This window comes from Mesocricetus auratus, unplaced genomic scaffold (assembly GCF_017639785.1).
Source record: "Mesocricetus auratus isolate SY011 unplaced genomic scaffold, BCM_Maur_2.0 Super-Scaffold_100007, whole genome shotgun sequence".
NCBI lineage: Eukaryota > Metazoa > Chordata > Mammalia > Rodentia > Cricetidae > Mesocricetus > Mesocricetus auratus.
In genome coordinates, this window is record NW_024429191.1 from 52,037,371 (window position 1) to 52,057,189 (window position 19,819).

The 19,819-nt window shown below is 48.7% G+C and overlaps 1 protein-coding gene across 3 annotated transcripts; it reads right to left on the reverse strand.

Annotated features, from left to right (window-relative positions):
• Positions 1-600: 600 nt before the first annotated feature.
• Ctns (cystinosin, lysosomal cystine transporter) lies at positions 601-19,765 on the reverse strand. Of its 3 annotated transcripts, XM_040749109.1 has the most exons (12): positions 19,400-19,765; positions 17,736-17,815; positions 13,476-13,554; positions 12,052-12,136; positions 6,896-6,999; positions 6,637-6,768; positions 5,930-6,029; positions 5,721-5,840; positions 4,340-4,510; positions 2,670-2,787; positions 2,377-2,491; positions 601-2,014 (listed from the first exon to the last, which is right to left on the reverse strand). In XM_040749109.1, exons 2-12 carry the CDS (start codon positions 17,794-17,796, stop codon positions 1,897-1,899), a joined length of 1,203 nt encoding a protein of 400 aa, XP_040605043.1. In that variant the 5' UTR covers positions 17,797-17,815; positions 19,400-19,765; the 3' UTR covers positions 601-1,896. The 3 variants fall into 3 exon arrangements, with proteins under 3 accessions (XP_040605043.1, XP_040605041.1, XP_040605042.1); XM_040749107.1 differs by having other exon boundaries at positions 1,045-2,491; positions 19,400-19,758; XM_040749108.1 differs by lacking the exon at positions 4,340-4,510 and having other exon boundaries at positions 1,045-2,491; positions 19,400-19,760.
• Between the last annotated feature and the right edge of the window lie 54 nt (positions 19,766-19,819).

Genomic DNA, 19,819 nt, shown 5'->3' on the forward strand with positions numbered 1-19,819 from the left:
TGGTGTGCGGTGACCACATCTGTGGAAATGCCTGGAAGCACTTTCACTGCAGTTGTGGGAAGTCTGCAAAGTATTTTCTTATGTCACTGTGAAACCCTCACCTGCCTCTTGTGTAGCCTAGCTTCAGTTCCCACTTGAAAGGAGCTTCATAGGCACTCGGCCTTATGGGAAAACCCAGATGTTTACAGGGGCAGGCTGACTAGATGGTGAGCTGGGAACTCTAGGCAGATGCCACTCAGGGGCTTGTCTATCACTGCCAATCAGAATATGTAAAGAAAAGCCCAGAAGGTTGGAGATGTTGGTCAGTGGTAGAGCACTTATCTAACATGCTCAGGGTCCTTGGTATAAGTCATAGCACTCTGTCCTAAAGAAAAAGTCCAGAATTTAAAAATCTGTTTTTAAAGTGTAGCACCCATTAACACTCTTTTTCCCCCTGGTGCTGTTGAACCCAGGGCCTCAAGCCTGTACACTTGGCAAGCATTCTCTTGGTGAGCCACGTCCCTACCTTCCCCCGAGACAGTGTTGCTGTGTTGTTCAAGCTGGCCATGATCTTCCTGCCTCAGCCTCCTACATAGCTGACATTACAGATACATTACTGTGTCCCGCCCAATAGCACATTTTATTAAAAAAAGAAAAAGAGACGCCAGTAGGTGAGCTATGAGCTTGACAAGGCTGCAAGCCTGACTCTAGGGCACAGGACTTTAGAGATGTTTCAGTCTACAGAGTAAGGTCTTCACCACCCCTGCTTCATGCCCTACCCTGAACTTTCCAACCCCTGCTCACATTCACAGCCTGAACATGCTGATGGGACCTTGGTAATGGCAGATAAGACACTGAAACAAACCTACCTGGCTCTGGATGGACAGGCATCTTGAACCTGAGAAGGTGTCTTTGATCCAGTGTGGGTCAACATGCAGCCACCTCATGTCAGTGTACTCCACAACCCTATGCATTTCTTCATATAAGCAAGGTCCTCCAAGCCCCAAGGACTTGGTTCCAACGGTCAGTATAACCGCCTTCTGCATCTAGTCAGTGTTCCAAGTGTACAGATAGTAAACAAGCCACCTTTTAATTAAGGACATATGCTCCACCAAAATGAAACCAGACAAGAAAAATATACAAGAATGAGAAATTCAAGGGCCCCTCAATATTAGTCTTGTAGAAAGCAAAAAGAGCAGTTTGGTAAACTTGAGGCACACCCTGCTTCCTTCTCCATCTGGCATAAGAAGGACAAGTTGGGACGAGAAGGAAGGAGGTTTGGGATCAGGGTGGGGCTTATAAGCATCACAGGATGTGAGCTCCTGGTCTTCTGAGGCTCAACAGCTAAGAAATTGGAGTTCTAGTTTGGGGCGGGGGCTTTCCTCCCCTCCCCTCCAGGGGAGCTACTCTTACTGCTTGATTGACTCTTAAGGCACAGGCTGGTACTGGGTGCCTGCTCCATGGGTGTAAGGTTAGGAGCAGTGTGGGTGGAGTACTCAGATGGGGCTCCATCTGACTCTCAGAAAGTGGAAATAAGAAAGATGGCAAAAGAAAACAAGCCATTTCAAAGTATCCCTCAGAGGTTAAAAAAAATCAAAATTACTGTGGTACTTGTCTTTGTATGTTACTCGATCCAGAGGGCAGTAGGTATGGGTCCACTTCACACTGATCTGGCAGGCACCTCTGGGATCAGAAATACACTTTACCAGGCACTGGCCTGGGCCAGATGCTCTGCAGTTCCTGGAGCAGTATCAGAAATGTGGCTTCCAGAGAAAGGACCCCAGAACCTCACCCCATGGTCCTCTCCCCTCCGCCACCAGCATCAGCACCTTTGAGTCCATTGGCCACAGCACACCTGACTGCTTGGTCCCTGTGAACGAAGTGTTGGGAGCACCCTTGGCCCTCACAGCTGCAAAGTTAGCCATTCAAGCTGCTCTCAGAAACACTGGCGGTTTGGGGCAAGGCCATCGGCTGCAAACTTGGTGCCCAGTTCTGTCTGGGATGGCTGTCAGGACCTGTGTGTACTGCTTGAAGCCTTAAAGAAAAGAGATGGCATATCAAGATGCAGGAGGGTTGGGTATCTCCCAGCAGGGGCTGGAACTTTGGGTTGGGAGAGAGCACTTCAAGGGTAGCTTTCAGTCTCAGAGCAGAGTCAGGTGTCTGTCCCAGAGAGAGAGAGAGAGTCCTCTATGGCTCAGGAGGGGCCAGGAGGAAGGCAGGCAGGCTGAGTTTAAGGCACTTTGCACACGAGGAAGATAGTGCTTCTCTGTCGGTATGCTGTACCAGCTCTGTCCACCAGCTGCTTCTCTGGCCTTTGCTGGACATAACCTTTCCTACTAGGGCCCAAGCCCTGGCTGTTTATACTGGGTCTCTGGGTTCTAGTTCAGCTGGTCGTACCCTGGTTTCTTTCTGTACAAACAGAAGTGCTGGATGAAGAAGACAACATCAAAGAAGATGGTGAAGACGCCAAGTCCGAACTTGGTTGGGTCACCGAAGATCAACGTCCATTGGTCTGTTAAATAGCCAGAGGGGACAGATCTGTTTTTAGGCTGGTTGTTTCTAAGGCAGGTGGATGTGTGGAGATGTGAGGACCCCGTTTGCCCAGGAAATTGTACAAGCTAGGGGTTCCCAAGAAGCCCTTTCCTCCCGTGCTTTCACCCATTGGGTAGGAGCAGCTTTGGCAGACTCACCGTTATTGTAAGACTGGAGGAACATCTGGAGGAGGCTAAAGCTGCCCCCTGTGAAGTCCAGGAGTACACCGCCAATGCTCCAGCCCTCGGTGCTTTTGTAGTAAAAGTTCATGTAGGCCTGGGGACAGACAATGCCACACATGCCTCGTGACTGCTACTCCAAATAAGATCTGCTGATTCTTCCCACTCATGTACTAAGCTCAGGGCTCCAAGGAGCACAATGACCTCTGGGCTTTCACAAACTGGAGCCAGGAAAACAGTCTGCATGCAGGGCAAGTGAAGCTTCCCTTTCCTTCCTGCCCCTTCTGCACCCCCAGACTCCATTGGGATGGGGGTAGGGATGGGGGAATGCTGCCCAGTTTTCCAACATCTTAGAGTAGACACAGAGCTCTGATTTTTATTTTTATACCAGTGTTTCCCTATGTAGCTTAGGCTGGCCTTGAACTCATGATCCTTCTGCCTCAGCTTCCCAGATACTCTGAGTACTAGGATTTCAGGTGAATACCACTATGTCTGACTGTGACTCTTGATTCTTCACAGCTCCAGTGGTTCTGCCCTGATCTTAGCCTGGGCTGCACACTACTTAGGAATGTGGCTGGGAGCTCTGGATTCGGGGCTACCTTGGGAAAGCCACGGACTCTTTTTGTTCTTCCACCTATACAGTAGCCCAGCTGCCACCTCAGACTGCTGGGGCTTCCAAGTCTCTTGGGAATCCCCCTCTTCCTGCTGCCCTAGCTTTAAGTTCTTCCTCCAAATCCACAGTGCCCTCAGAGCACCTCTGGCTGGTACCGTCTCCTTCCCTACCATCCAGGATGGAACTCTTGGCTTTGTTGGTGGTTTTCTGGTCCCCGTCCTGATCTTATTCTATACCATACTTGGTGTTCCCTCTCCAGTTCTAGATAATTCCAAATGTCTCCTACAGATGCTCCTGCCTCAGGTTCCAGCTTTAAGCCTTACCACAGAGCCTGGTCCCTCCATGCAAATTCCCTGGGACCTGGCTCTAGGTACTCAGTTTCTAGATTCTCAACATTGCTCAGTAGCCAGGTCTTTGCCCAGGCTGAAACAGCACTCTCCATAGTCTAGAGAACTCTACTTTTTCCTTCAGGATCTACCCCTGCCCATAGCCAGTGTTGTATCTCTAGCAGGAAGGATACAAGACTCTCAGCACTGAGCTGCTTTGTTGGGGAGAAGTTCCAGGTGGCTCTAGAACTCATATGTGGATGTCATTTCTTTGTATCAGGCTCTATCCTAGGGTTATTATGCTTGTCAGGGGTGACATGTTTGAGTATAAGCCCCAGGAACTTGAATGGACTGTAAGAACTGGGGAGGGGAGCATGCTAAGGGACCCCCCTCGGAGAACATCTCTGCAAAGGAGAAGGCCCAGTGGTCAGCTCCCTCCTCTGTCTGGTCTTTTCTGATTTTCCGCCATTGGTCCTTGTTATGGCTATTGTGGTAGGCAGTCAAGAGAGAGAAATCCAAAGTTACCAGGAAAGACACACGAGTCTGGCTCCAGGAAAGAGCATGCAGTGGTACCCACTGGTGTTTTGCCATTCTGGGTTTGACGGCTTCTGCTATAGCTTTCCACCCCATGAGAACAGGGCGCCCAGGCTCAGTACCTCTTGCCTCTCACCCTACCAGCCATATGAAAATGCAGGAAGACTCTGGAGTACCTGGGGAAAATACTTGATCAGCGTGACGGCGAGCTTGATGTAGGAGAAACAGAAGAGGAACTGTAGCCATGTGGTCACACCGACTGCAGCCACAATCATGGTGACTAACACAAAGAGCCACGCGAGCACCAGGAAACCTACGGAGGGCCATGACACGTGCTGGTCGCCCCGCTGAGGATGAGACAAGGGTGGGGTTTGTAGATGTGGATACACAGGCTGCTTCGTAGTTTCAGGAAGGGATGGCTTTGGATGGGTACAGGATGGGTGTGAGGGCAGGGCTGGGGGCAGAAGAGGAGGCCAGGAGCACTGGGGCTGTCTGCACAAGGTCAGGGTAGGGGACCAAATTCAGAGATTGTTGGCCTCTATCTGGGAGGTGAGTGAATCGGACCTGGGCTGGGATGAGGGGTGGAGCCCCTAGCACCAGCCCCATCCTTTCGCAGTCAAGCTCTCATGTTCCATCCATGTTGAATCCTCCTGCCCGAGTTCTGGACACTTCAGAGCCCATTTGGAGGGAGCAAACAGTGTAGGGGCACAGATTCTGATGCTGGAGGCCCCCACACCTCACCTCGCCCTGCTGTCAGGTCATTCCACGGTGTGGATGAAACCCGGGGACCTTGGAATCTGTCCCCGGCTCCAGCTTTCCTCTAGACGTGGCCCCAAAGTGAGGCCCCTTCAGCAGAGTGTCACAGCAAAGGTGCAAAAAGACCAATGAGCTCTGAAAGCCACACAGCTCCCACGGGCCTTGTGTGGTGTGTGGAGGTGGCACATGCGGAGGCGATGGTGAAGCTGTCCCATCAGGGGCACTCAGGAAACATTGGGACTTACGGGGCTTCGTTTGCTTTTGTTCTTTTGACAGGGTTCTCTTGTGTAGCCCCAACTGTCCTGGAACTCACTCTGTAGACCTGGCAGGCTTCAGACTCACAGAGATCCGCCTGCCTCTGCTTCCTGAGTGCTGGGACTAAAGGCAGTGTGCTGCCATCACCACCACCACTACTGGGACTTTACATATGCCTTCGTGCCACACGGAGACCCCTGGTAGCTTTTCAGCAACAGAGCTGGATCCAGGGTCCTCTGACATCCCAGGAGGTCTCCCCAATGGTACCACTAACCCTGGCCATTCCCACCTCCTCACAGCTTCCCTCTCACCATGCCTTCTCCTTTACCAAGAACCTCACTCAACCTTGGCCCATGAAAACACTATTTTCCTGATATACTCCCTCAGTTAAGCCAGGGACAGGAGAGGAAAGTTCACCGCAATCCACTTGGCCACAGAAGGCTGGGGGCCATCATGTCACCATCCCTTCAGGGCACGTGGGTAGAGTGGGGTGGAGGTTTGCTTAGGACATCAGCGGCATGCAGGTCACCAGGCCTCATCGCTTACCTCATACAGGCAGCACTGCAGGATGACAATCAGGGTGAGGGCGACTGCATGCAGGCTGAAGAAGACGTCATTGATGTCGACAGGGTTCACACCGTTGGGATATTTGAGGAGAAACTGCTCCTGTTGGGGGGTGAGAAGAAGCTGGAGGTGAAGGGAGGCATAGTCACCCAGGAGCTCGGATGGGCTGCAGGGAGTGAGCAATGCTGTACCTGGATGTAGGGCACCCACAGAAGACCAATGTTGAAGACGCTGTAGGCCACAAAGCCTGTCAAGTTCAGGGCTAAGAAGTCAAAGCTGAGACCAACGACACTGCAGGGGGGCAGAGGGGAAAAAAGGTAAGGCAGGGGTGGGGTGGTGGGGATCCCCTGGGATGGGAGGGGCCATGGCTCCTCATACATGGGAAATGAGGCCTCAGCACCATCCTTAGAGGCCTCTCCATTACCATGTCTGATGCCACCCAACTTGAGAGCCAATTCCCCCTCCCCTCCCACACTCCAGAGGTTTCTCCTGGAGGCCTTTAGGGGAGCAACAGCACCCACTTCCCTGGCTCACTGCTTGGCAGTCCCCTGAGATCTGAGATCCATGTGATAGCATCAAGACAGGGGAACTATGTCCTTCAGCCCAGGCCTACTTTTATTCTATCTTTCAAGTCAAAAGGGCTTATTCTCTGGGGCTAAAGGTTGCATGATGTGGATACCCAGCCTTCCAGAGCCAAGGAACTTCAGGGCAGACTTTCCCCTAAGCAGTTGAGACGCTCTATGTCATTGTTCCCATAGGGAAGAGCTGAACTGGGCAAGGAACCAACTACCTAGCAAGGGAAACCCCACCCTACTAGCAGGCAGAGACGAGTGCAGAGGGGTGACTTCCTGCAGCCCTACAAGGGTCTTATGGGGCAGCACTAAGCTGAGCAGGTTACCTTTTCCGCCTCCAGTTCTGGATCACCTGTGGGTAGAAGGAGACGGACCAGGCCAGGAAGTAGATCCAGCCAATCACCTGGTTTATGATGCTAATGATTCTGCTGTGTATCACCAAGAACCGAATCCTGGGGCTAGAAAGGGATTTGGGGTTAGGATGCATCAAGGTGAAGCTTCTGGAGGAAGCCCTGATGCACATCTGTGCATGGCCACCCTTCCTGCTGTATGAGGCCACAGGGGTGGGGGCAGATGCCAGCCTACCAGGTCTGGTTGGAATGATTTCCGTGTAGATAAACAGTCACTTGCCCAACATTTTGAGAAGTCACTTGGAAAGAGGCATTCTTCTGTCCGAGAGGCACTATAACCTGTTAGGAAGACTGAATTTGATCTGCGGCCATGTATGGTTAACAGGGTCTGGCTCCAGGCTGTGAACTAGGGAATGGAGGCGGGGCATGTCATACTTGGTTCTGCTTTCTGAGAACTTACTAACCAGGTACAAGAAACACTGGGCCAGCCAACTTGAACCCCACTCTGTCATGTTTCCATCTGGCTTTCTAGGCACAACTATAGGGTGTCCTTAGCTCCCCCTGGCTAACCACCAGTAGCCATGCTATCTCAGTCTACTCCTCTGTACATGGGGCTAACACCAGGGCCTATCTCGCAGGGCTGCTTTGGATGATACAATGTCCCTAAAGCTTACAGTGCAGAGCTGGGCACATGGCAGGCTGGGAGTGCTTCCTATCATGACTGAACTGTGAGAGCGGTATCCATTTCTATTACTGTGATGCTCAGTGACACTCATAAAGGATGATTCCCCGTGTCCTGCCTCATTGTCACACAGCAAAGCAGAAGTGTGAACACAAGATGCTCTTGTGGTCATTTCTGCTTGATGTTTATCGAAAGCCCCGTTCCTGGAAGATGGGCTTGGAGCCTGTCTGTGTATCTGATTTTTTTTTTTTGTCATCTTTCTGCCACACTAAAATCCCCTCAGAAAAGCAGGCAGCTTGATGGCATCTTTATGGAACCAAACTGTCCCACTTTCCCTTTTAACATCTAGGTCCCACCTCCAACCTAGGTTGTAAGTAAAGTACTACACAGATGTGTCTCATTAAACAACGGTGGTTTCAGCCGGGCGTTGGTGGCGCACACCTTTAATCCCAGCACTTGGGAGGCAGAGGCAGGCGGATCTCTGTGAGTTCGAGGCCAGCCTGGTCTACAAGAGCTAGTTCCAGGACAACCTCCAAAGCCATAGAGAAACCCTGTCTCGAAAAATAAAAACAAAAACAAACAAACAAAAAAAACCCAAAAAACAAAACAACAGTGGTTTCTTTCTCTGTCCCTTTCTCTGGTGTTCTAAGACAGAGTCTTGCTGTATAGGTCTGTCTGGCCTGCAACTTACTATGGCCTCAAACTCACAGAAATTCCCATGCCTCAGTCTCCTGAGTGCTGGGATTACAGGCACAAGCCACCACACCTGGATCCTCCCCACAACCCCTTCCCCAACCAGGGTTTTGCTAACACAGCACAATCTGGCCTAGGCTTTGGGATCACCCTGCTTTCAGCTCCCAAGGGATGGAATGCCAGACTAGCAGGGGCTTCTTACTGAAGATTTGAAGCCCCGCCAGATGCAATGCCAACCGTTTTATACTTCCTACTATTACTGTTAATCCCCAGAGTATGGTCCAGGAGACATGATGAACCCTATGTCTACAATGAGAAAAACTGGCTGGCTGAAGTTCTTGACTCAACACTTCTAGGCTGAATTCCTAGACCACCTGACTTCTAGGTTCTAACCACTGGCTTCTTATACCACAGGTACAGGATAGGAATGCAAGGGGCCAATGAGGAGCCTGAGAAGGTAGGTTCAGGTGCTCAAAAAGACTACCTTCCAAAAATGGTTTGGTTTTGACTCCCTCTGCTAATAATAAAAAACCCTGGCCTACAACATATATACAGAAAAGTACACACACCACAGCTTGAGGAAGCATCTCTACACACCACACACATTCAGGCTCCAGGACAAGAAATGAGCATTTCTAACACCCCAGAAGCTCCATTCTGCTCCCCCAGCCCTGCCCCAGTCTCCTGACCCTGAAGATAACCACTGGCCTGATACCATGAATTCACTGTTTTTGTATTTTTCTTTTCTTTTCTTTTTTTTTTTTTTTTTGGTTTTTCAAGACAGGGTTTCTCTGTGGCTTTGGAGGCTGTCCTGGAACTTGCTCTGTAGACCAGGCTGGCCTCGAACTCACAGAGATCCACCTGCCTCTGCCTCCCGAGTGCTGGGATTAAAGGCGTGCGCCACCAATGCCCGGCTGTTTTTGTATTTTTCAATTCAATGAACCTTACAGTCGTGTGTGTGTGTGTGTGTGTGTGTGTGTGTGTGTGTGTGTGTGTGTGTATGTGTGTGTGTTTGTGTGTATGATAGACTTCTTTTGTCTAATATTCTTGACTTTCATTTATTTTTACAAGAGGATACTTTTACTTTGATGTCTATACCTAAACTAAACAGACTGGCGTCTGCTCCTTTGAGAGTCTACATGTGACCTGCTGATCAAACAAACCTTAGAGGCCTTGCACCAGACTGTTAGGACTATGTCTTTTATTGGCCTTAGCCTGCAGTCCTTGTGTGTGTGTGTGTGTGTGTGTGTGTGTGTGTGTGTGTGTGTGTCTGTGTCTGTCTGTCTGCAGTGGTTAATACTGTACAATGCTACCCATGGGGATAAGGCTGTATGGGGCCACCTCTGATGGAGGGCCTCTCTCTTTGGTAGGATACTCTGAATCCCCCTCACTGCTGTTTGCTTGCTGAGGAGCTCTGAATTGGTTGGTTTGTAGCCTATTTCCACAACCACCCAGGGTCTTTTGAATATCAAATTTTTTCTTGTGGCCCCCCACCTTTGTTATTATGATGGGCAAATAAAAATTGCATATGATAAAGTGTGATGCTTTAATATAGGTATTCATTGCAATATGGTTAAATAAGATAATTAATTTATCCATTACCTTACATCCTTAACATTCTTTTTAAAATTTTTTTATTTTATTATTTTAATTTTAAATAGCTTGCTTCAAATGTCAATCCCAGTTCCCTCTCCCTCCCCTCCTCCTGCACCTCCCACCATCCCCCCAGCCTCCCACCCTATCACCACTTCCTTCCACATAGGGGATATCTAGACTCTGTCATTTCACTCAGGGCAGGGTCCAGGCACTCCCCTAAGAGTCCAGGCTGAGAGAACATCTCTCTGTGTTATGGACACACAAAGTCCGTTTGTATGCCAGGGATAAACTCTGATCCACTGCCCAGGGCCACATAGGTTGCCCAGGCCTCCTCACTGACTCTCATACTCAGGGGGTCTGGATCAGTCCCATGCTGGCCTCCCAGCTGTCGGTCTGGGGTCCAAGAGCTCTCCCTTGTTCAGATCTGCTGTCTCTGCTAGTTTTGCCAGCCCGTTCTTTGCCAATTTGCTCATCACTCCTCTTTCTGTGTCACTGGGTCCCATGTGTTCAGTTCAGTGTTTAACTGTGGGTGTTTGCCTCTGCTTCCATCAGTCACTGGATGAAGGCTCCAGGATGGTTATAGAAATCAAGTTCATTATCAGGAATGGGCATTCAAGGTGGTCTCTCCACTATTGCTTAACTTGCCAGCTCATCCTTAACATTCTTTTGTTGGGGTGGGAACATCGAAGATTTAGTCTCTTAATAGTTTTTAAGTATAGTCCCATGTCCTTTAACATCAGGATTTAATCTGAGACATTAGGCAATTTTTTTTTTTAATTTTGGTTTTTCGAGACAGGGTTTCTCTGTGGCTTTGGAGGCGACATTAGGCAATTTTATAGTCATGTGAACACTGTAATGTGTATACAAATAAACTATGACATCACTGGGTAATATAACCTTATGGAACCACTGTCCTATGCATGGTCCTTCCTCAACTAAATACTATTATTTGATACTACATTGTTAATAATAGTCACTATGGCCTTCAGACTTAGTCATTCTGACTGAATGGCATTAAGCTGTTGTTTCTTTTCTTTCAGGACTGGGGACTGAACCAGTGCCTCTGACATGTTACCAAATGCTTCATGACTGAGGTTTATTATATATATATATTTTTTTGAGACAGGGTCTTTCTAGGTAGTCCTGGCTGTCCTAGAACTTGCAATTTAGACCAGGCTGGCCTCGAACTCTCAGAGATCCATTTGTCTCTGCCTCCCAAGTGCTGGGATTCAAGGTGTGTGACATCACATCCAGCTATACCACTCAGTTATAACTCCAGCTTTTTATTTCTTCCTTTTTATTTTGGGACAGGTCTCACTATTTTCCCAGGCTGGCTATGAACTTGTTCTGCAGCTCAGGCAGGCCTTGAACTCATAATCCTCCTGTCTCAGCCTCTCAAATAGCTGAGATTACAGGCCTACTACCACTTGTTTGTTTTTAAAAACTGTTGCTTATTTGGAGTTGCTGCTTCCCTTTTGAAGTTTTTTATCTAGCTGGATAACAACGGGTTCACATCATTGGCAGGGTAGAAGCAGGAAGATAGACATGAAAAGCTGTGACTGCTCACCACTGTTACACCAGAGAGCCTCAGAGACAGAGTTCTGCACTGACACCCAGACACCAATCATGTCTCAGAATGGTGCTTCACAAACTTTAGCCTGGACCCCAACCATCCACAGACTCTGTTAATATGCAGAATCTGAATCAGTAGGTCTGGGATAGGGCCAGAGATTCTGTGTTAGAAATACAAAAATCAGAAAGTCTCTTTCTCTTATATTTTTGGTTGTGAGCCTTTAACGGCTAAACCATCTCTCCAGCCTAGTCTCTCTCTCTCTCTCTCTCTCTCTCTCTCTCTCTCTCTCTCTCTCTCTCTCTCTCTCTCTCTCTCTCTCTCTCTCCTTCCTCTTTGTGTGTGTGTGTGTGTGTGTGTGTGTGTGTGTGTGTGTGTGTGTGGTGGCGGCGGGGAATGAACCTAAAGCGTCATGTATGCTAGGTAAACATTCTACATATTGAGAATCCCCTCACTTCCTAAAATGTTTTAGATCAAGGCTGATACTTCCTATCCAAAGATGTGGCAGGGCCTTAGAATACCTTTAGAACTTCTCCATTCTCAGGACCACCTTTGCCTCAAGCTTCCTTTTTGGCACCTGCCTGCACACCATACCTTATTATTACCCCGGCTGGGCTGTAGGAGTGAAGCCCTGGATGCTGTTCATCCCGACTCATCTTTATCTTGTGAATCCTTTCACCCAAACTGCACAGCAGAAAACACCCTTAAGGAGACCAACAAAGCCCAACCACACATTTCTAGGATGGAATGCAGAGGGTTGGAGAGCTAGGTGACTTCCCCTCAAGTTCCTAATTAAAATGTGTTCTGATGCCTAGCGTCGCCTAAAGCATTAGTAAGGTCTGTTACTTACTTCATCAGGAAGCTCCAGAATAGTAAGATTTTTTGAATGAAATGTGATTTCAAAAGTGATCACCAAGGTTGAGTTCAATGGTTGCCTAGGAGGATAAGAGTCTAGTTACTGTTGGGAGACTGGACCCTGTAAGGTGCCCATCAACCCTGTGGGTTTCACACAGGCCTTCCTTTCTTAGGAAATCAGGATCAGGAAGGGCAATGTGCTCAGACTGCACACATCCTACAGATCAAGAACTGAGCGTTTCCAAAACCCTGGATGCCCTGTTCTGCTCCCCTCCAGTTTCCTGACCCCAAGGATAACCACTGGCTGACATCATGGAGTCACTGTTTTTATATTTTATACACAAAGAATCTGACAGCCCGGGGATTTTTTGATTGACTTCTTTTGCATGATATTATGCTTTACTTTCATTTATTTCTATAAAAGAATACCTTTACCTAGATATTTGTCCTGAAACTGGGAGAGGTAAGAAGTGGAAGGAACCATGTTCCTGCTTTATTAGGAGACTAGATGTTCCTTTGGGGTAGCGTGAGAACACAAGAAGGTGGAATTCTGCTATGAATAATGGGGGCACATAGAGGGGACAGGCCGATGGCTCTGCCCAATGTGAAAGGCACCTCTGGGAGGCTCAGGTCTGAGCAGGGTGTGATATGAAGGTCAGCGGCAACTGAATGAGGTGAGGCCCTTTGGGAGAAACCCATGGGAGCCTCAAATGTGGGAAGCCATTTAAGGGTTCCAGAGAGGGTCGGTAAGTTGGATGATTTACATGACAGGTGTGCAAGGTACAGAGGAGAGAGCAGCAGGCCTGTGAGGAGGCCCGGGGACCAGAGCTTAGGTCTGAGATAGGACTTTTCAGGCAGGTGGGGAGTGAAGGGCATTATCTCAGCTGGGAGCCATAGGCATGCTAAAGCAGTCGAAGGCCACAGAGACAGAGGAATATCTTCTGGCGGAGGGGGACCCAGGCCAGGACCTTCACACCTAAACTAGCAGATGTCAGCAAGTAAGACTCTCAGAGAAAAGCAAAGTGTGAACAGGGGAGTGTGGACCCCTGGATACTCTCACTTCTGCTTTGGCAAATGACCTCAGCCGTGCTGTGCTGCTCAGGAGCTTAGTTCCTTGCCTTCTGATTTTTAGGGCTCTGCTCAAATATTTAGTCTTGCAAAGGGAGTCTGGCATCACCTGTGACCACCTGAAGACTCTTCTTGCTAGAGGAAACAGCTCATGTTTCTAGGGAAAAGTGTTCCTTTTCCTCCCAGTGGAAATAAGGACTCTGTAAGTGTTTGACTTTAGGACCCTGCTCTGCAGTCCTGGGCTTGTGCCTCTATTTTTATGTCCTACAACAAAGGCAAGAGCGTCACACTGGAAGTACATGCAGCCTGTGCCAGAGGTCAGTCCCAAGTGGGGCTGGGGACAGAACTTACCCAAGGCTGATGCTGACGTTGGTTGAACTGCCATTTTCCAGCTTCACAGTGGGAGGAGCAGTGAGACTGACAGTTGACTCTGGAAAGACCCAAGCCAGTGACATGAATCACGAGGACAGAGAGGAGGGGTGGGCACCAGCCCCTGCCTTCTGAACTCACTAGTCCTGACCCGTGGTAGTTCTGCTTCCTAGGTGTACTTCCAGACTGACATTAGGCTCTTCCCATCTCTGCACCAGGGCCAGACTGCCACACAGTTTAGAGCAGGAAGTACTGGAACTTCCTTCTCCTTCCCCTCTGCAGGCAAGCTGAGTTTCCAGAAACAGTCTGGGACCCACAGAGCCCAAAAGTTATAAAAAAGAAATTCAAACCAATGTCCGTGACTGTAAAGGGTAGCCTGGAACCGTCTGCGGATGGACAGCGCAGGGTTCTCCTCTGAAAAACCGGTCTGTCTCATTCCTGGATTCTGAGACGGGCATAAGGCCTGGCATGTTTCTAAAGAACCATCTGGGCTTTCCCGAAGACTCAGCTCACCCCATGCATGGTTCCCTTTCTGGGACTGTGTGCTAGGGACTGGAGGATAGTGGCGAGGAGTGTACACTCTTCACTATCAGGGTTTGCTTCCTGGCACTATCAGGAGAAGGTAGACAAACAGTCCCCCATGATAAAGGAGGAAGTAGGCTTGGGTCTTAGAAAACCATGTTGGGGTGACAGCTAGGCTGAGAGTATAGCTCAGAGAAGGAATGTATGATTAGTAAGCATAAGACCCTGAATCTAATCTCTAGCATCAAAAAACAAAACAAAGCCAGGTGTTGGTGGCGCACGCCTTTAATCCCAGCAATCGGGAGGCAGAGGCAGGCGGATCTCTGTGAGTTCAAAGGCACACTGGTCTACAGAGCAAGTTCCAGGACAGGCTCCAAAGCTACACAGAGAAACCCTGTTTCGGAAAAAACAAACAAAACAAACAAGAAAACCAAGAGGAAGAAGGAAGATCATTTTGGGAGATCAAATAAACCAGCACGCTGTGGTCACAGGGAATGGCTGGCTAGCTTGAGCAGTTACTATATTCTTAGGATGGCCCAGCACCCCATCACTGTACCATGCCTAGGTATACTCAAAGCTTCATGGCATACCTGCCCGTCTCACCTCCCCTGACTCCCAGACTTCAAGGAGAGGCACATCCTAGAAGTCATGATCAAAGATTCAGACTAGGAGAGGGAAGGGCATTTTGGGCAGCAGAGAAGTGCTCCATCTGGTGGCTCTCATAGGGACAGAAGGTGCAGGCCTCTACCCAGAACCCTCCATGGCAGAAGACGAAGAGCTAGGACCTGCATATTAGAGTTCAGGTTGGAAAGAACTTGTGTTACCTCCCCCAACCAGTTCTCCCTTGGTATTTCTGCTGCATGGACACTTCCTGGGAGAGTCACCTTACCTCCTAATGTGCTCCCTAGCTTGGAACTCACACTTCTGGGCCCAGCTCTGCCACATCTGAGCTGCTTTCTTCAGCTTATTCCCCATGTATAAGTGCAGATTGTGGCTGTCCCTAAGGCACAAGTCTCCCAGATGTGACTCTTCATAGTACACAGTCTCTAGTCCCCTCACTTGAGTGGATTCCTCAGGTCAGATCAGTGGCTGTAGCCTCAGGGTCTGGAGGCTGCTTTGGCAACACTTTTCTTCCTGCTATGCCAACTGTGTCCTACTTGCTATGCTAACTCTGTATCCTACCTGCTATGTTAACTCTATCCTACCTGTTTAGCTATCAATCTGAGGCTTTGTTCTGGGCTTGCCCAGCTAAGGGAGTGCAGGACTTACTATTCCAGTCTATGAAATTTTATTTACTGCTCAGGACTAGATCAGATAAGTAAGACCCAGAGCAAGCCACTGCTCAGGGCAGGGACATGCATGCTATATGTGTATGTATAGGCACTTAAAAGGATGTCAGGGAGTTAGATTTTCCAGTCTTTATATATTAAAGTAGGAAGACGGGAGCTTTCAAAGAACTCTGTGAGTTTGAGGCCAGCCTGGTCTACAAAAGCTAGTTCAAGGCAGCCTCCAAAAACAATACAGGGAAACCCTGTCTCAAAAAACAAAAACCAAACCAAACAAAAGATCTAAGTCACAGATAAAATGCAGAACTGTTAGCAGCATGCTTTCTACTTTCTACACGGTCTCAATCTTAAACAGTTTTTAGCTTCTACTACTGCCAGTGCTTTACAACTGCGGGGCATTTTTAGACCAAGATAGGAGGCAGCTGGGAAGCTATCATATCCTGGGACAGCATGCGTCATGGGGAGACTGCCTTGTTCCCCATAAAGGTATTCATCAATCTCCTCTCCTTCCCTTTTTCCTGGGGATTGAATGCAGATCCTTGCACATGAGGCGCAAGTGATCTCTATTCAGCCCTTCTTACGTTTTCATCTTTTAACTTTGAGGTAGGGTCTCATTAAGTTGTTCAAGCAGCCTTCAATTAATTTTGTTCCATAGCCTGTGTAGGCCTTAAACTTGTGATCCTCCTGCCTCAGCCTCCCAGTAGCCAGGATAATAGATCTAAGCCTCTCACTGGCTGGGATGACCTCCTGCATCCTAACTCATTCCAGCCCTTGCTGCTGGCACTTTATTCATTATTTTAGTGAGGTATCCCAAGTCTGACTGGGACACAAGGACCTACTCATCCTCCCCTTTCAGTTCCCGAGTGCTGGGATACAGGTATGGCACCATTTCTGTTGTTTTCTTCACCCCATTCTATAATTATCACAATAGGTGATGGGCATTTTCAGTCCTATTTTAAGTCAAAGAAACTCCCTCCAAGAACAAAGAAGTCCTGCCCACATAGCCAGAAACGACTGATTAAGGATTCAAAGCTAGGCTCGTTGGGTCCAAAGCCCAAGTTGTGACCACTAGACTGCACTGCCACAGACTCCACTCAAAGAAGTCAGAAGTGACACATTCTGGAGGCCTTCTGTTCTTGTGTCATCCTTGATGCTGACACCACAAACAGAAGAAAAGTTCAGCAGAATGAGGCTGGGATCCAATCCAATTCCAGGTTCTCAATTTTGTGGTAGCTTCCATTGCTCTTTCATAGAGTTGGTCAGGAGAAAGAGGCAAACAGAACGGAGGCCCTATTTCAGTCCCAGCTATCTGTGAAGCTTTTTACCCTGCCTGGGTCTCAGTTTACCCTCTGTGTAGTTGGAGTACTAGCAAGAATTCCAATTATCTCCTAGGTAGTATCCATTATGAGCTCCTGCACACATGCATCCACAACCACATGCACTCACTTCCCAGAGTTGGTGGCTGTGGCATCCCTCTGAAGAAAGGTGGCATGAACAAGCCTCATGGTCTGAGAGAGAGAGAGAGAGAGAGAGAGAGAGAGAGAGAGAGAGAGAGAGAGAGAGAGAGAGAGAGAGAGTGTGTGTGTGTTCCCTCCCCCAGAACTCCATAAGCTGTGACTGCAGAGGAACATGACTGACATTTACCAAACCTGGATGAGCTGACCAGATGACGAGTTCTCTGGCAGTCAAGAGGCCAGACAACCATAACGATGTAGCTAGTGTGTGCAACTTTAGGGAACATGTAGGATTTCTAGTGTTTGCCCCAGGCCTCTGGAAATTGTCATGGACTTTAAGATACATTTGCTTTGGAGTGTCGACCTACCCAATGATTACAATGGGCCTGGGCACTGTGAAAACTAAACAAAGCTAGTCACAAAAGAAGGAGTTCCAGAAAGGTCTTGGGTGTGACAACTGCATTTGAAGGGGTCCACTGACAAGGATGTGTAAACCCCACCAGCGTGCTGCTTTCTGTGTGGCTCAGCGTACTGTTAATCATCTCCAATCGTCTCTAAGGGAAAGGTATTTTCTCTTACAAGGTGGGGCCAGGTAGACTTGTCTTGCATCTGTGCCTGGGAGAACCAGGTACAAGGCCTTCTTAGTGTCTCTCAGGACCCATAACTCTCTTTGCAAGGTCCAGAGGGCAGAAGCACAAGCTATTCCTTACAGGCATTATCTCAGCTTGGTAAGGCTCCGAGAGCCAGTCGTACAATCGGATAAAGAACCAACTGTTATCTGTGCTGATACAGAGAAGGCAAGAGGGACCCCAGGGTAAAAGGCCAATTGCATTTGGGACCATTTGGCTCTTTGTAAAATGTCTCTGAGTGGGAGGCTGACCACAGGTGTCCTGGACAGCACCAAACCTTTTATGACAAAGAGGTTACTCTTTCCACTATTTCCCTTTTTATAAAGCTGGGAAGTCACTCTTAAAACTTACCACATTTCTCTATGAACTTCAAGAGGAAAAGGGTCAGAATAAGCAGCCAGCTTCTCATCATGCTCTTTGACTTCTCGGAACTAGGAAAACAATCAAACAGCAAGAGAGGCATGTTAAGGTTTAATGAGCTCTGCTGTTGGTGGACAACATGTTACCTGAGCCATGGCAGTGGGACAGTTCATAAAGGACTTCTACTTCACAGGCTCTGTGACCTCTGACCTCACAGACTTGGCATCATAACCCCCGAGAAGGAGACCCCAGAGAGGACTTATCTTTGTTTCATGCGATGGGCAAACCTGCTCAGAGCAGCTAAACGGGTTGTGCAAAAACCCTACTCTGAGGAAGTGAGCACAGACCAGTACCTTCCCTCAACTGCTCGCTACAACCCAGTTCACGAAACAAAAATGAACGGAGTTTCATTGGCAGAGTGTTCTTCTCTTTAAAAAGACAAAAATCTCTTCTTTAGTTTCACTGAAGCAGATACAGACTGTGAAATTCAAACACTCTGTCAGAAAAAAAATCCCCCAATACTAAAGGCTAAGACATCCGGAAGGAAGACCCCAGAACAGATGGAAAAGGAATCGACAAGATAACCACAATGCTAAAAAGATCAGATTGGTTAACCACACAACTACACTTGTAAAAAGTTACAAGATAAACAAAAAACAAAGCACTTGCCATGGCCTTCTTCTGGTGTGTGTGTGTGTGTGTGTGTGTGTGTGTGTGTGTTCTAACCATCTTGCAGGTCTCAGTCAAATGGTACACTTTCAGGAACCTCTACCATCCCCACTCGAGAGCAGCCTGGAATCAGCGATCTCCTGCAGCAGCCTCCCTTTGTCAGGTGTCTGAGGTAGTCCAGCTGGTGGTCCATACCTGGAACTGCCTTAAGGGATAACATAGACTGGACAAGGAATATGCTCCCCGGAGATGCACTGTCCCGGTTCCCATTTACTTAATGTATGATTTTGGAATATTTCTTCCTATGCTTCCTAATGGGGAAACAGGGACAGTGGTAACTGCACCACAGAATTAAAGCGAGATGAAATGTAAGGGGGCTAAAATAGGCTCTGGGGTCTGAAAACATCTGTAATCATTGTTTGCGGCTCTCTCAAAGGCCACAATATAAAAATAGTGCTTATCAGCTGTATTAAAATTTTAAGGAGGTGGACTGATAAGACAAAAAAAAGTTGAGAAACAATGATGTAATGTTATTACTACTACCACCCAGGGCTCCCAGCTAGCTCTCACAAAGCATGTGATTATTTTCCTCAATATTATTGAAAAGGAAAGAAAGACCCAGGTGTCCTCTCTACCTCGGGGCGAATCAACAGGAGCTTCTGGAATGGTCCTGACAGTATCTAACTTTTCCCCCCAAAGCTACCAGCACATTCCCAAGCCAGATTCCGGCGGCACTAGAGGAGGCAAAGCAACGGGTTCCAACTGTACTCGAACCGTGCCACCAACACTAGCTGGCAGCCGGTATCATTGCTTTTGACTAATACCCTGGCCCTTCAACCTGGGGTTATAGCCAGATAGAAACCCAGCGCTGCTGACCGAGGCTGGATTCGCGGCAGACTGCCCCTCTGGTGCCGGGCTGGTGTGTGCTGGGGTGGGTAGTGTCCTATCGGGAAGAGGGGAGCCGTACGGACCGCGATGGTTCTCACCTGACAGCCTCCGAAGCTCGGTGGACAGACCTCACTGAGAGCAGCAATCTCCCGCCAGGTGCGCTTCAGAATGTTAGGGACTCGGTGGACTCCGAGGACTTTGTGTGAGGGCGGGGCCGGCTGTCATCTGATCCGAACCACCTGACTCATGGAGCGGAGAGAACTCTGGAAGTTGTAGTTTTCACGAGTCATCATAGCCAGATAAAGCTGGGTAGGGTGGAGGGAAGGGCGGAAGGGCGCCGGCGCCATGGTAGGGACGGGGGCTTGGATGTGAGGGGGGGATCTGGTCACTTGTAGGGGTAGCAGGGCTCTCGGAGCCTCTGTCTTCTTGGGGAAACCGGGTGCTACTCGGCGAAGATTCTCGGACGCGTCCCACGGTCTGGAACCTCAGCTCAATAGGTCCCGCCTTCTGTCGCCTCT

Coding starts and splice junctions, on each gene's coding strand:
- Ctns (XM_040749109.1), bottom strand. CDS start 17,796: ATGATGAGAAGCTGGCTGCTTATTCTGACCCTTTTCCTCTTGAAGTTC. Junction 13,555..17,735: donor GAAGTTCATAGAGAAATGTG/GTAAGTTTTAAG, acceptor GGGTCTTTCCAG/AGTCAACTGTCAGTCTCACT. Junction 2,788..4,339: donor TGATCAAGTATTTTCCCCAG/GTACTCCAGAGT, acceptor GTCTGTCCCCAG/GCCTACATGAACTTTTACTA.